Below are 14,396 nucleotides of genomic sequence, written 5' to 3' on the forward strand. Positions count from 1 at the left end.
AACAGGCGAGGTAGTTAACATCTCTCCATGCAAATAGTCCGATTTGGTGACATTAGTTTTTGTTGAGAACAACTTAAAAGGATGAACCACCACGACCTAAAGAAAGCCTGCCATTCATAACAAACCTCAAGAAGTTGGTCCAACTTGCTGTACTGTGTAATCTGCTGCCGAAATCCACATGGGCCCCCCGCCCGAGTTCTATGAGGCTGCGTCTGGCTCAACACACGCAGCTGCAGTGCCACGTGGTGAGCACGAGGTGGCGACAGACATCAATCCGCCAAGCGTTAATATTTTAGCCAAGGGGCCGTTCGTAAATGACGTCACGCACCTAGGGGGGGGGGGGGTCAGACTTTGTGACGATGTGTGACGAGGGGGGGGTTTGAGAAATGCGACGTCACGTAAAAATGCGCAACTTTAAATAAATATAGAATTGTTATGACAACACTCCTACATCAGAGTGCAGCGCCACATTAAATACGCACTACAATGACAATAGTTTAAAGCGATTTGAAGCATGTTTTATTTTCAAAAATGGAAATAATGGTTTGGGGGGGGGGGGGCAGAGCTTTGTGACGTCATATTTGAGGGGGGGTCTGACTTTTTGTGACGCCGTGTGACGAGGTGGGGGGGGGGGGGTCAAAAATCGTCCAAAATCGCGTGACGTCATTTATGGACGGCCCCCAAGCTGTTTACGTATATCATAGGACCTTTTTGTTGTTGCCAATATCAAAGAATGAAAAATAATCTTTATTTAAAGTTTTCGTGACTGCAGGAATCCATATTCTTTGTATGGATGACTTTACCGAAAGAACCAAAGAGTTGTGAAAAATAAAAATAGGTTTTACCCTTTCTGGCAAGAAAACAGGTGTTTAGATCTTCAAACACCGAATTTCGCAAGGAATCACGGTCTGCACGAACCACACGTGCTTGTGGTGAAATTGTAAAGGGTAAAACCTTTTTTTAAATCCTTTATATTAAGTTCACTTGTTTGCTTGCGCACTTACGACCGTGCAAATCTTTCGGTCGTTTTTTAACCCACTTCCCGTGATCCAATCGAGCTGACATTTTGCACACAGACTCGTGCGTGACAATTTATTTTCGGGAAAAAATTTTTTTCCAAAATTTTCCACTTTTTAGGAAAAAAAATATTTCATATTTAATTTAAAATACCAATGTGATAAAAATGAAACTCTTACTCAAGAAAAACAGAAATGAATAATACAATAAAACCGATGCCACGCATATAAAGGATTTATAGTGAAAAACTTAGTTTTTACGGGTTATTTTTTTTTATTTTTCATGCTATGAGACTGGCAAAAAGGTCCCATCATATAGCTGCTCACCCGGAGCTATAAATACTCTGATAGGTGCATAGTTTCTGTACTATTCACCTTCTGGCGTTCTCTGAAGAAACTTTTCGGTAAAATTAAAAAAAACTTTTTTTTTAATTTTCTTGCTGTGGTTTTCACACCTGAAGATGAATGTTTGTGTTGCAATCGAAACGTCGTGAGCATTTTATTGTTGTATTATTATTATTTTATTATATCCCTTCTACGTGACTTTACCGACAGAACCAAGAATATGAATCCCTGCAGTCACGAAAGCTTTAAATCAGAACATGTTTTGTTTGCATGTTCACTACAAGTCCATGTGGTTAATGCAGACTTGATCCCCTGTGGATGTTAAACTTCTTTCGCACCGTACATAGCCAACCGTGCTCATTGGAGGTGCGGGGGAAGGACAACAAACTAAACACGAAAAGCAATTGTAAAAAAATTACTTCATTCGATTTAAAAGTGCACAGGTCCAGTTGCTTCCTAATATCAGAAGGAAGAGCGTTCGAGACGACCACAGTAGCGCATCTGAAAGCGCCGTACGATGCGGTGTGACCGTCTTTGTTCGATGGCCAGCCAAAAGCCACTGCCGCTGCGAGGATGATCGGAGTTCAAAGTTCAAAGTTCATTTATTAGGTAGAGCCCTGTGAGCCATTCGGCTCTTGAATCGGGTGCAACCGCAACAAACAAAAAACAAAAACACGAGCAAGAAAACATCTTAGAGTGACTATGTGCAAACAGAAAATCCAAGAAAAGACAGCAAAATATTGCAGAAAAAAATCACCGTACACTCCTTGACAAGATGGGCAAGGTTCATTTGTGGCAGGCACTTTGTGTGTGTATAATTAGTGAGACATTAGTACGTCCTGTATTCGTTTGGCAACTGGAACCCAATGCAGTTTGGCGAGCACTGGACGGAACGTGGCCCTTGCAGGACACGACACGTGCCAGAGAATTTATATTTGTAATCATTTGTAATCCGAGTCGGGGTCATCTCAACCCGGGAATTCCATCGGGACCGTTGCAAAGAAAAGGATCGTCGCGTTGTGTGAGCACCGCCTGCGGAGGAACAGTCCACACGTGGGATGCTCTCTTGAGATGAACCGAATCCTCGCCGTAGAAATGTTTGACGTGTTGCAGTATAATTTTGATTTAAAGCTTTCGTGACTGCAGGGATTCATCTTCTTGGTTCTTTCGGTAAAGTCACGTAGAAGGGAAGTAATACAATAATAAAAATAAAACATAATAAAATTATTCTCACGACGTTTCGGCCACAACGCAAGCAGCCGTCCTCAGGTGATAACCAGGTCCGACTCTGTCGCCTCGACGGACCTGGTTTTCACCTGAGGACGGCTGCTTGCGTTGTGGCTGAAACGTCGTGAGAATAATTTTATTATGTTTTATTTTTATTATTTTATTACTTCCCTTCTACGTGACTTTACCGAAAGAACCAAGAAGGTGTTGCAGTATTTTGCAAGCCAGCGTTTTGGCACCGCGCCGTGATGTTTGTGCAATTCTTTTTCAGATGAAGTGTTGCATGCGAGAGGAAATCGAACGGTATCCACTGAAGGACGCAATGCACGAGGAAAGGACAACGCGCCAAGGTCCACACAGATGGGTTCATGATCCCACCCGACTGCCATCTGGCCACCTTGCAACCCCAGTGGCTCCGGGTCCGCGTTCTTCGACTCAATTTCAGAGTGGGGGGACACTTTCGCCGATTAGACATCGCCAGTGCGAGGGACCGCCACGCGTTTGAAACCATTTGGGGTTCGACAGCAGCACGCTGATGACGATGGGAGGATATTGTCATCGTTTGTGTTTTGTCGCGGGGGGGGGGGGGGGGGGTGCCAGTGGCCCGCGAGGCTTGCAATGAAGAGCCACTCCGGTCTGGGTGTTTCTTAAATCTACACGAGATCCACCAAACATTGACGTGCGCCAGATTGTAAATGATGGCTTTGTTCCGATGTGTAAACGGTTACGCGACTCGGAACTCAACCGTTTTTAGTCCACAGAGTCCCGGCGTGTTGCGTGATGTTTGCATCATTTTGATTGGACCAGTCGCGGTGGGAATCTCCTAATGGTGCCACCCCGGGACCATCGAAATGCAGCTGCTTTGTCTGAGTGCCGCGGTGGCTAGGAGATGTTAACTACCTCGCCTGGTGTGCAGGAGATCCTGGGTTCGATCCCGACCCTGTTGGATATTTGGAGTTTGCGTGTCTCTCTCTCTCATCATCATCGCGATGGCTCGGAGATGTTAACTACCTCGCCTGGTGTGCAGGAGATCCTGGGTTCGATCCCGACCCTGTTGTATATTTGGAGTTTGCGTGTCTCTCTCTCATCATCATCGCGGTGGCTAGGAGATGTTAACTACCTCGCCTGGTGTGCAGGAGATCCTGGGTTCGATCCCGACCCTGTTGTATACGTGGAGTTTGCGTGTCTCTCGCTCTTTCTCTCTCTCCCCGTGGTCGCGTGGAATTTTCTCCGGGGACCGCCGATTTCCCCCTCCACATTTAGAATCAACGTCACGCGTTTAGAGTATTTGGCCGCTGTAAATGTTCACGTGATGTTCAGCCACTTCGTTGAAGCTATCGTTTGTGGCCAGGTCGCTTCCCGAAAAACGGCTCTAATATAGCTCAGTGGGCCTTACCAGTCAAAATAAAAATCAATTGTTTAGTTGACATGTATCGTACACTGCAGCACTTGTGCTGGATGAAGGCGAATTCCATACCGTGCCGATAGCAGCAGCAGCACTCGTCAGCCCGAGCCCCACCACGACACCAAAGACAAAGATCCCCCCTATAGCCTGTAACATACTCTTAGGTTTTTTCGGTAAAGTCACGTAGGTAAAAAAATTCAAAATAAAAAATAATAGAAATATTAATAGAAATAAAATAAATCACGACGTTTCGGAGGCAACATAAGTCTCCGTCTTCAGGTGGGACCGTCACAGCTAAATTTACTGTATCAAGTGAGGAAAAATCCAAGAGAGACAAGCTCTTAAATACAAGTTAAGGGGGAGGGGGGGAGGGGCTTATCTGATTGTGGTAGCCAATGAATGGCACGGTGGGGGGGGGGGGGCTAAAGAGAACAATGGTGCACATCGACTCAGGGTTGTAGCCGGTGTTAGCTGATAACACTGGTCAACACACTTTTTCTGGCATAAGGTATTCCAACGGTTTTAATGTAATTTTGGGGTGCTGATTCCAAATCTGGCATCAGTTTTTGTCTATCACATCAGGTTTTTGAGATATCAAATATTGCATTTTCAATAAAAACTGCAGAAGAAAAATATTAAATAAATGTGGATATCTACATAAAATGATATTAGAAACACACCATCCTAAAAATACAGCACCATATTTTAACACTAAAGCAGTCACTGACTCGCAACAACTTGCAATCATAAGTGACAGAGTTAATTTCGGGTAAAATCAATGAAAATGGGGTATGCCGATAGCATAAAAATGAGATGTGATAGAGCAAATCTGAGATCAGATTTGGAATCAGCACCCTGGAATTAGTCTAAAACAACTGCAAAAGTCCAGGCCAGAATTTTTTTTTGTTGACCAGTGTAATAAGCATAAAAGCCGGTAACAGACTGTTGGGGCAAGTGCTGTTGTTAGCGCGCATCATCTATGAAGCCAGGGACGGCACACGAGGGGGTGGGTGGCCAGCACCACGCCCAGCCGCCAGTGGCGATCCTTACACACTGCACCAGGACACTCATTTGAGGCTGAGTAGACCTAGGGGAGGCCAAGGACCGGTCGAGATCATCCGCAACACCGATTAGCACGGTTGGCTATGTACGGCGCGATAGAAGTTCAACGGACATAGTGGCCGTCCATAAATGACGTCACGCACCTAGGGGGGGGGGTCAGATATTTGTGACGATGTGTGACGATGGGGGGGGGGGGGTGAGAAATGTGACGTCACATCAAAATGCGCAACTTTAAATAAATATAGACAACACGTTCTACTTAATGAAATAGATTTTTTATAAATGTTTTCTCCTACAACATCAGAGTGCAGTGCCACATTAAATACGCACTACAATGACAAGAGTTTAAAGCGACTTGAAGCATGTTTTTTTTTTTTGGGAGGGGAGCAGAGCTTTGTGACGTCATATTTGAGGGGGGGTCTGACTTTTTGCGACGTCGTGTGACGAAGAGGGGGAGGGGGGGTCCAAAATCGTCCAAAATCGCGTGACGTCATTTATGGACGGCCCCATACACTGGCGTTGGCCGTGTGCGCGGGAATCGAACCCGGGTCGCAGGGCTCGGAGCGTAGCCCCCTCGGGGCGCTGCACTTCCACTTTCCCGCTCGCCATCCGTTGCGATACAATTAAAATACAGCAGATGGGGCACTACCACCACGTGTACTAGAGGTCGCAAACGGGTTTTGATTTCTTACCCGTACCTGTACCCGGCCGTACCAGGGTCGCAAATGGGTACGGGTAGCCGGGTATCGGGTAGGGTACGGGTATCGGGTACCCGGTTGCGACCTCTGACGTGGACCCGACTCGAATGTACATTGGACTTCTTTCACGCCGTACGTAGCCGAGCGTGTTCATCGGAGGTGCGGCGGACGGGGAGGAACAACAAACTAAATAGAAACAAAAGCAGTTCGAAAGAAATGAGTTTTCAATCTAGATTCAACAGTGCATAAGCTCCAGCAGCGTTCTAATAACATCGTACGGTGCGAAAGATGTTCAACATACATGACCAGATTTTTTTTTACCCAGTTACGCAGCATGCAGCCACCCCGTTGCATTGGTGAGCAGGCCCGACTTGCAACCCCAGAGATCACCGGTTCGATTCCATCTCCCGGGGAGCGTAAGATGAAACAAAGGTGGACGTTTCTTAAATCTCCACCTCTGTCCACCCCGCAGCGTCAACGGCTCCACCGATTCGGCGATCAGCAGGCGGTGTGTGGTGGGGGCAGAGTGTGTCTACTCCCACCTGGATAGCAAGTCGGTGAAATTAGAATGTATTTATCCTGGAGAAATCCGACGAGCGATGAAGCCAGTTGTGGCGGGTCAAAGTTACAACAAACAAGGGGGGAGGGGAGGCTTTGCAGCTGTCGCGGATCAAGCTTTTTACATGGCTGTGACCAGAATATACGGTGACCTGCAGAGGGTCGTTTCACCTTCGGCTACTGCGGAAGAAAAACTTTAAATCACTTTATCGGTACCAAGGGCTCTCACAAGGCCATGCGGGAGGGTGTGTGGCAGTTTGGCGTCGGCTGTCGTCGACTGCGGCGGTCGTGTCGCTTCAGTTGTCTGCGGTGAGCACGTAGTAGCAGCGCTACTACGTGCTCACCTGAATAAAATTTACGCGGAGCCACTTGTGTGTTCCGTGATTCAGCGGTTTACGGGACACACCACACACCCTGCGACTTGCAGACGCCTCGGAATGGGTGAATAAGTGGCCCCCATACAGGTGACGATGCGACAGCAAGAGACCACACGAATTGTGACCGAGCTTTTCATCGGTCTTTTTTTCTTCGTGTCGTTCCACAAGCAGCGACACCGCAACACCACTCGGGCTCCTCCGTGGCTCGTTGGAGAGTCAAATAAACGCGTCGCACGCAAGCACCAGCTAAGCAAATAAAAACGCGACAATTTTCACGTCCATTTATAGTTTTCGTTTTTATTTTTAAAGCGCCGCTTCAAAATAAACCTATATACACAAGATGGAAATCACTTCTTCCATTGTCGACGATAACCCAAAAACTGATTTTGTGTTTAGTTTGTTGCCCTACCCCCGCACCTCCGATTTAGCACGGTTGGCAACGTAAGACCCGATAGACGTTCACAACACGCATGCGTACACCTCTGGGTATTCCAGACCCTTCCAAACCGACAGCGGCGGGGGGGCGCTGACATCAACGCAGAGCTCTCTCGCGCTTAGGCGCAAGACCGAGCGCTTCTCGCGAGAGTCCGTCTAAGATGAGGCGGGACCCCACCACGCTCCGAGGAATTTTCTCCGTGAATCCACGGCCGAGCAGGGCGCCCGACCTCGCAGCGTGGCCCGAAGCATCTCACAGGTCGGCCTTGGGCCCAATGCTGACCGGGATGGCCATAAGCTCGCTGCGCATGCACAAGTACTCCCCGATGACGGCCATGAGCGCCACGCACACGAGGTTGACGAGCCACCAGGTGAGCGCGCTGGGGAAGCTGGCGTTGTACGCCCAGCACGCGAGCATGTGGAAGAAGTGCGTCGTCACCGTGAAGTCCAGGCACTGCTTCCCGCGGCGCACGAACAGCCACAGGCCCAGCGCGCTGCGGGGGGGGGGGAGGCACGCACAATCGAGACGCGCGTTTACACACCAGGGCACCAGCAGAACGTGCGTTTGCACACCAGCACGTGCATTTACACACCAAGGCACCAGCAAAACGTGCGTTTGCACACCAGCGTGTGCCTTTGCACACCAGCGTGTGCATTGGCAATGGTTGCAATTGCAAAAGCCGTGATCCGTCCACTGCTGGATGAATGCCAGTGTTCTCGTCCTTTCATCCAAAACACTCCGCTCTTTGCATGGAGTCTTGGATTTTATTTCTCCACGAGCTTCTATTCTGTGCCTCTTGTCGCATTCACTGCCCTTGTATCTCATTCTACCACATCCTCCCATCTCACCCTCGGTCACTCGCTTCGTGCCCTGCAACGGCGTCTCCGTAGCCCTTCTAAGTCCATATCCTTCGTCTCTTCCCAACAAGTGGCCCAACCGTCTAAGTCGAGCCTGCCTTACCATCGCGATCCACCAAGGTTGGATGATCAGTGGTGTGTCAATTCATACGCCGGCATGTCCACCCCATACACACACACACACAAAGATAAACACTCTTTACAGGGCAAGCGTGAGAGCAGCTTATAGTGATCTTTGCACATCATCATCTACCACACCCTGATTTGTGGACCCGCGGGACAATCCAGTATTTCCTGTCACAATGCCACCAATGGGAAATGGTCTTATACATTCCCTTTGAACATAAAAGTCATGCGAGAGCACGCGTTAGGCAATTGCGGGGGGGGGGGGGGGGGGGGGGGAGAAAGATTTATGGTGTGGGTGTTACAGCCCCTGGCTAAAACGACACGGGGACAATGGTGGCTTGGGAAAGTGAAAAAACACTCATCTGGTGACTTGTGGATTATATTTAGCTTTGTGTGGCCAAATCAACTTAAAATTGTAGCTGGATTCTCACCCAAGTAAAAAAAGCCTTCATCGAGGTGATGCTGTCATTGGGAGGAAAAAAAGGGGCCACTCTCCGTGCGAAAGCATTATCCTGACAATCGGGCAAAAGACTCCATTCGTTACTGCGACATTTTCAAAAATTTCAAACAAGGAAATTAAGAAGCCCGATTTACAAAGACACGTCAATACAGCGTGCGCCAGAGGTCATTCCATGTCATGGGTGGAAAAAACCCGATTTTTCCAGCGGCAGGCATCTTTTTTTTAGAACCAATTAAACCGGATTTCTCCCAATCTCAGATGATCGGGTTTAATATAAAAGACAATTAAACCCGATTGTAAAAAACCCGACTGTGCCACCCTTGTTCCATGTCAAGTCAACACAGCCATTTACCTAACCTTCCACGAGCAGTGGTAACTGCGACTTGGCGACCCAGCAATGGCTTGGTACACATTCCAGGATCATCAGCAGCAGCAAGGGTCGGATTTCGTGTCTCCACATTTCATGAGCCATACTTTGAACCTGTCTTCATCCCTAACCTCCGCCACGGACTGGAGGTGCAGCGATCCTGATTGTAAAATATCTTTAAATTTAGGGATGGATCAGGCCAGGCTACTTAAAGGTAATTTGTCAATTGTAATAAAATCAAGATTCAAATCAAGATTAAATTGTAATTGTTCGCCCTGTATTTAAACAGAAACATGGCCCTCAAGTCGAATCAAGTGAGGGGGCTTACTCTGCTTCTTGATTTTCCACCGCCCCGTGACCTAACTGGAACCTCTACCGTGACCTCTACCGTGACCTCTACCGTGACCTCTACCGTGACCTCTACCGTGACCTCTACCGTGACCTCTACCGTGACCTCTACCGTGACCTCTACCGTGACCTCTACCGTGATCCCGTGGCGAGGTTGGCCCAGGGTAGAGCGTGTGGCCTGGCAGGAGAAGCGAGTGCCGCGGACGGCTCGCCAAGCCAACGTATACGTGCGTGCCGTGAGCGCCTCAAATTGGCACGGTTGGCTACGTACTGTGCGAAAGAAGTTCAACATACGTACGTACTGTGGGTAACAAGGGCCAAGCTTGGACGGCCGACTTGAGATCCTGGCTGGCGCTATTCCACATGGTCGCAGAGACTTGTGACCATGAGGCGTTGCATCTTAGAGAACTCGTCTTAGAGAACTGAAAGTGACCTTATTCAACTCCCTGTCCTACAGACTACACACACCGAACCGCAGAGGTCGCAACCGGGTACCCGATACCCGTACCCTACCCGATACCCGTTTGCGACCCTGGTGCGGCCGGGTACGGGTAGGCCGTGAGTCACTGATGAGTAACCGTTTGTCACTCATTTCGGGTAGGGTACGGGTAGGGAACGGGTACGGGTACCCATTTGCGACCCTGGTGCGGCCGGGTACGGGTACGGGTAAGGAATCAAAACCCGTTTGCGACCTCTGCTGAACCGGCACTTCTCGATAACCGACTTCATCAAGTATAAGGGTGGCTGGGAAGACAAAGGCTCATGACGAGTTGGGGCACGGCAAACTTAACACAGCGAGTACAGTATCTGCGTTCTCACTGCACCAAGGAGCTCGGGGTCGTCATCGGTTTGAAATTCCAAACCACCGCCGCAGGCCTCAAGTACGAGAAAGTGCACGGTGGGGTGGGGGGGGAACGGAATGGCGTGAGCAGTTACGTGTGCGGTTCAACAACGACCAATCCAACGCAGGGGGTGTCACGCGCTGCGCGAAGCGCCGCTGCGTAGATTTGACGAGGAGTGACCCCCGCCATGACGGGAGGGTCACCGCTGCAAACTGCCCTCACCAAGTGAGCGCGTTGAGCACGAAGGCGATGAGCGGAACCCTCCCGTGCGCCGTCGAGAACTCCAGCACCTGCACGCGCGCACACAAAGACAAAGAGCCCCCCTGTGTAGCCTCAACAGACTGTCGGGGCAAGTGTCGTTGGCGAGGAGCGCCTATGAAGGCCGGCGCGGCACTCGAGGGGTTGGGTGGCCAGCACCACGCCCGGCCGACTTTGTCTCCTCAGTGGCGATGTTTACACATTGCACCAGGTACTCGTTTGAGGCTGAGTCGACCAAGGAGAGGCTCAGGACCAGTTCAAATAATCGTCACTGGGTTCATAGCGCAGGGTGTGTGTGTGTGCACAACACCACCACCACCACACTCATCAGTCACTCCGGCACTCTGCCAGAAAGAACAAGCACACACATATTTGCACGAGGGCAACAGACTGTTGGGTTAGGTGTTGTTAAAGACAACCTGTCAAGGCTGGCATCATCAGTTGGACATTCCACACGAGGGGGGTGGGTGGCCAGCACCACACCCTTTTATCTCCCCAGTGCTCATGTTTACACACCACCAACTCGTACGTGCTTTTAAGGCCGAGTCAACCTAGAGGGGGGAGGCCCAGGACCAGTTCAAATGTTGGCCACTTAACTCGGGTTCGTACCGCGGTGCGCTAACCACCGTGCCACCGTTTGCCCCCCACACATGTACACATGTCCACCACCACCAAACTCATCGATCACCACAATTGTTGCTCTAACGGGGGAGAATGCATGAAGGCAGTTGTTGCAGCACCCTCTCATGTGTAGAGTACGGGGTGTTGCGAGAATACTGCTGCATCGACACTCGGCGTAAATTCAACTTCCCGTCAGTGTTGCTCTACAGCATCACCTTCTTCGCTGGCTTTGCGTATTAACGCCGTCCGAGCAAGGGTCAGAAGTGCTTACGCATTAGCTCTGCCCGTCAGTATCAGGGGCGCTAAAACTCTGGCAACGAAGATCCAACTTAAAGCGTGGCAAAGATGCAAAGATTATCTTAAATTTTTGCCCTCCGGCACCCATGCCACTAATTTAATACTTCCACGAACAAACATGTGTTGGAACCCGCTCGCATCATTTTGCGAGTCTGCAACCCATTTGGGCTGGCAAAAGTGTCCGCGAGTGATGCTTAAGAATGCTTCCTTAAGATGTATCACACGGCTTGCCTTCTCAGGTCACCGATGGCAGGCAAAACAAACGAGACAATGTCTCCATATTCATTATATAACCGCATTTGAATGGGTTTTAATTTAGCCGCGACACCAGCCCAGGTCACCCTTGACGCGCTTAAGAGACCTGCGTTATGAATTGTGAATCACAGAGAAAGAGGACGGTGATTATTTTAAATACATTTTTGCTCTCACGCTTGTTTATCCCAGAGAGGGTCGCCGAGTCTCATGACTTGTTTTCAGGTGGGTGCTGCCGTGTTTTCGCAGTACAGGGCGACGCTTGCTGTCATTTTTAAAACATGCCAAATTTTAGACCATGACGACGCCACACAATGGCCTACTCTTGCGAATGGAATCCTGGGATCTTTAACGTCCACTGTCAAGCAGATGGGGGTTTGTATTATTACGGTTAGTACGCACCGCAGCAGTATTAATCAGGGCGTCCGCTGGATTAGAACAGTGAACCTCTGCAACAAGCGGTGAATGTGGTCTTTGCCAGGCCGTGACAACTTCATCTTTTTCACCTTCTAATTATAACAGTTGTGCATCACACTTTATCTTAGCTCCTACTCTAAATCTGCATTGCACACTTTTTTTCTTACAGAATTCAGAATTTGCACCTGGAAAATTCTTCTGAAGCCATAACTAGAACCCATAAAGAAATGCCACGATATGCAAAAAAATGCTTGCAATCCAGCTTGATTCACATGCGAACTGGGTTCAATCAGGGTCAACTACCATTAACGCTCCACCCAATTACTTCATTAGGAGTTAAGTCCCACGTGAGCGGATTACGTGAACGCTCATCTATGCATCTAATTCAGCTCCCCCATGAATCGCGTAACTTGGCCAGCCCCACTCAGATTCCCACCCCACTCCCATGTCCTGTTAAAACAGCCACGCCGATCCATGGTGACGTCGCTGTACAGAGACGCTGCTGTGTCCAAGGCTCAACTATTACTGGTAGGAACCTCCTGGTTCCACCAGCCCACAGGAGATCATTGTGTCCATCCGTCGTGCAGGGAGGGGCTGGGTGGGGAGGGGCTGGGTGGGGAGAATGGGCCTGGGTGGGGGGTGGGATGGGTGGGGCTGGGTGGGGAGGGGCTGGTCACCCCGTGGTGCCCTTATAAAACTCAACGTTTAACCTACTCACGCCGGCTTGTGCCCGCCCTCACAGTCGGCCATATTTGCGGAACACACCACGCCGCCGTTGACCCTGGCCATTGACCGAGCAACCCGACGTTCCTACCAGCTCCCTCCGCAGGAATGTGTTTTTATTGACGTCGATTCACATCGTAATGGCAATGCAATGTACATCCAGTGATGGTGGCATTGATACCCATTTAAGGAACGAGTCCTTTCCAAACACAGAGCACTTCCGCACCTCCCATTAGCACGGTTGGCCGGTTACGTTGTGAAATAAGTTCAACATACAGTACTAGACTTACATAACACCTACTGGAATGATACGCTTTTGACGGTTTTGGCCAAGATATCTCATTGGTTCCTCCAGACTCTCACTTTCCATCATTTTCCTCCAATTTCACATTCTTTCTCGATCTTTTCTTCCCCCCTTTTTTCCATTAATCACATCCACGACTCTACTCACCTTCCCCGTGGTGTGTGCCATGCGCATAATATTGTCACTGCAAGCCAATTAAAAGTCAAACATTGGGTTTAACTACTAATTACGTAATTGGGTGGAGCATTAACATTATGATCTGGTTATTTAGAGACACAATTACACACAAGTTCGTATTTCCTGTGAATGTTAAGTTTGAATTCATCATCATCTTCGCCAGTCACTAACAATCCGCTGCTGGCTTAAAGGCCTCCCCAAATCTTCTGCTGACATCCCTCACGCGTTCTGGATATATTGACAACTTGAGGGCAACCTCAAGTTGTCAATTCGGCAAATACCATACAAGTACAGTACAACATTTCGATTTAAAGCTTTCGTGACTGCAGGGATTCATCTTCTTGGTTCTTTCGGTAAAGTCACGTAGAAGGGAAATAATAAAATAAAACATAATAAAATACAATTCTCACGACGTTTCGGCCACAACGCAAGCAGCCGTCCTCGGGTGAAGAAACAGAGCTTGGCAGCGTATTTTAAGCTTAAAATACGCTGCCAACCTAGCAGTGTTCATTAGGACGCTGTCTTTCCGACAGCCCTGTTCTTCACTTGAGGACGGCTGCTTGCGTTGTGGCCGAAACGTCGTGAGAATTGCATTTTATTGTTTTAATTTTATCATTTTATTATTTCCCTTCTACAGTACAACACTGTCCCCCTAGAAGATGAATCCAAACGTCTCTTCGTATTTATCGCTCTGTGCGCGGTTGTCGTTTTCGTTTACACTTTTTAAAGTTTAGGGGGTTTATACATATCCAAGTGTGGAGGAATCGCATGCGGCAAACACGTGCAGCCCCCGGACGTGCCTGGTAGCTGAAGATCTGGTCAAGGGTGCGATTCGCCTGCACCAAGACATCGATGAGCGCCAGCCAGAGGCACAGGAATCCGTAGAATACGCACTGCATGAGCGCCATCTGTGACACGATCAGCACCGGGTCCCACGCGTAGCTGCGGAAGTGCCCCGCCATGCCGGACGGGCACCACCACCGGCACCTCATTCACCGACTTCCTCACACCAACTCTTCACCACCTCCTCCTCTTTCCTCTTCCTTCACCACCTCCCCCTCCTCATTCACCTCCTTCCTTCCTCTTCACACCAACTCTTCACCACCTCCTCCTCCTCCTTCCTCTTCACGGCAACTCTTCCTTCACCACCTCCTCCTTTCTCTTCCTTCACCACCACCACCTCATTCACCGCCTACCTCACCTCCTCCTTCCTTTTGACAGCA

At 49.2% G+C, this 14,396-nt stretch overlaps 3 protein-coding genes across 4 annotated transcripts in view; 1 reads left to right on the plus strand and 2 right to left on the minus strand.

The window, feature by feature from the left end:
- The window catches only part of LOC133355844 (cytochrome c oxidase subunit 4 isoform 1, mitochondrial-like), a 554,855-nt gene that overhangs the window by 316,059 nt on the left and 224,400 nt on the right, over nt 1-14,396 (minus strand). The window lies entirely within an intron of this gene.
- Nucleotides 1-14,396, plus strand: part of LOC133355845 (cytochrome c oxidase subunit 4 isoform 1, mitochondrial-like) — a 38,559-nt gene that overhangs the window by 10,536 nt on the left and 13,627 nt on the right. The window lies entirely within an intron of this gene.
- On the minus strand, nt 6,837-14,296 carry LOC133355935 (protein SYS1 homolog). Of its 2 annotated transcripts, XM_061573370.1 has the most exons (4): nt 14,279-14,296; nt 13,974-14,197; nt 10,347-10,414; nt 6,837-7,617 (listed from the first exon to the last, which is right to left on the minus strand). In XM_061573370.1, the coding sequence occupies exons 2-4, from the start codon at nt 14,163-14,165 to the stop codon at nt 7,377-7,379; spliced, it is 501 nt and encodes a 166-aa protein (XP_061429354.1). In that variant the 5' UTR covers nt 14,166-14,197; nt 14,279-14,296; the 3' UTR covers nt 6,837-7,376. The 2 variants fall into 2 exon arrangements, with proteins under 2 accessions (XP_061429354.1, XP_061429353.1); XM_061573369.1 differs by lacking the exon at nt 14,279-14,296 and having other exon boundaries at nt 13,974-14,235.

This window comes from Lethenteron reissneri, chromosome 52, assembly GCF_015708825.2.
Source record: "Lethenteron reissneri isolate LAM-NWPU_2019-01 chromosome 52, ASM1570882v1, whole genome shotgun sequence".
Classification (NCBI taxonomy): Eukaryota; Metazoa; Chordata; class Hyperoartia; order Petromyzontiformes; family Petromyzontidae; genus Lethenteron; species Lethenteron reissneri.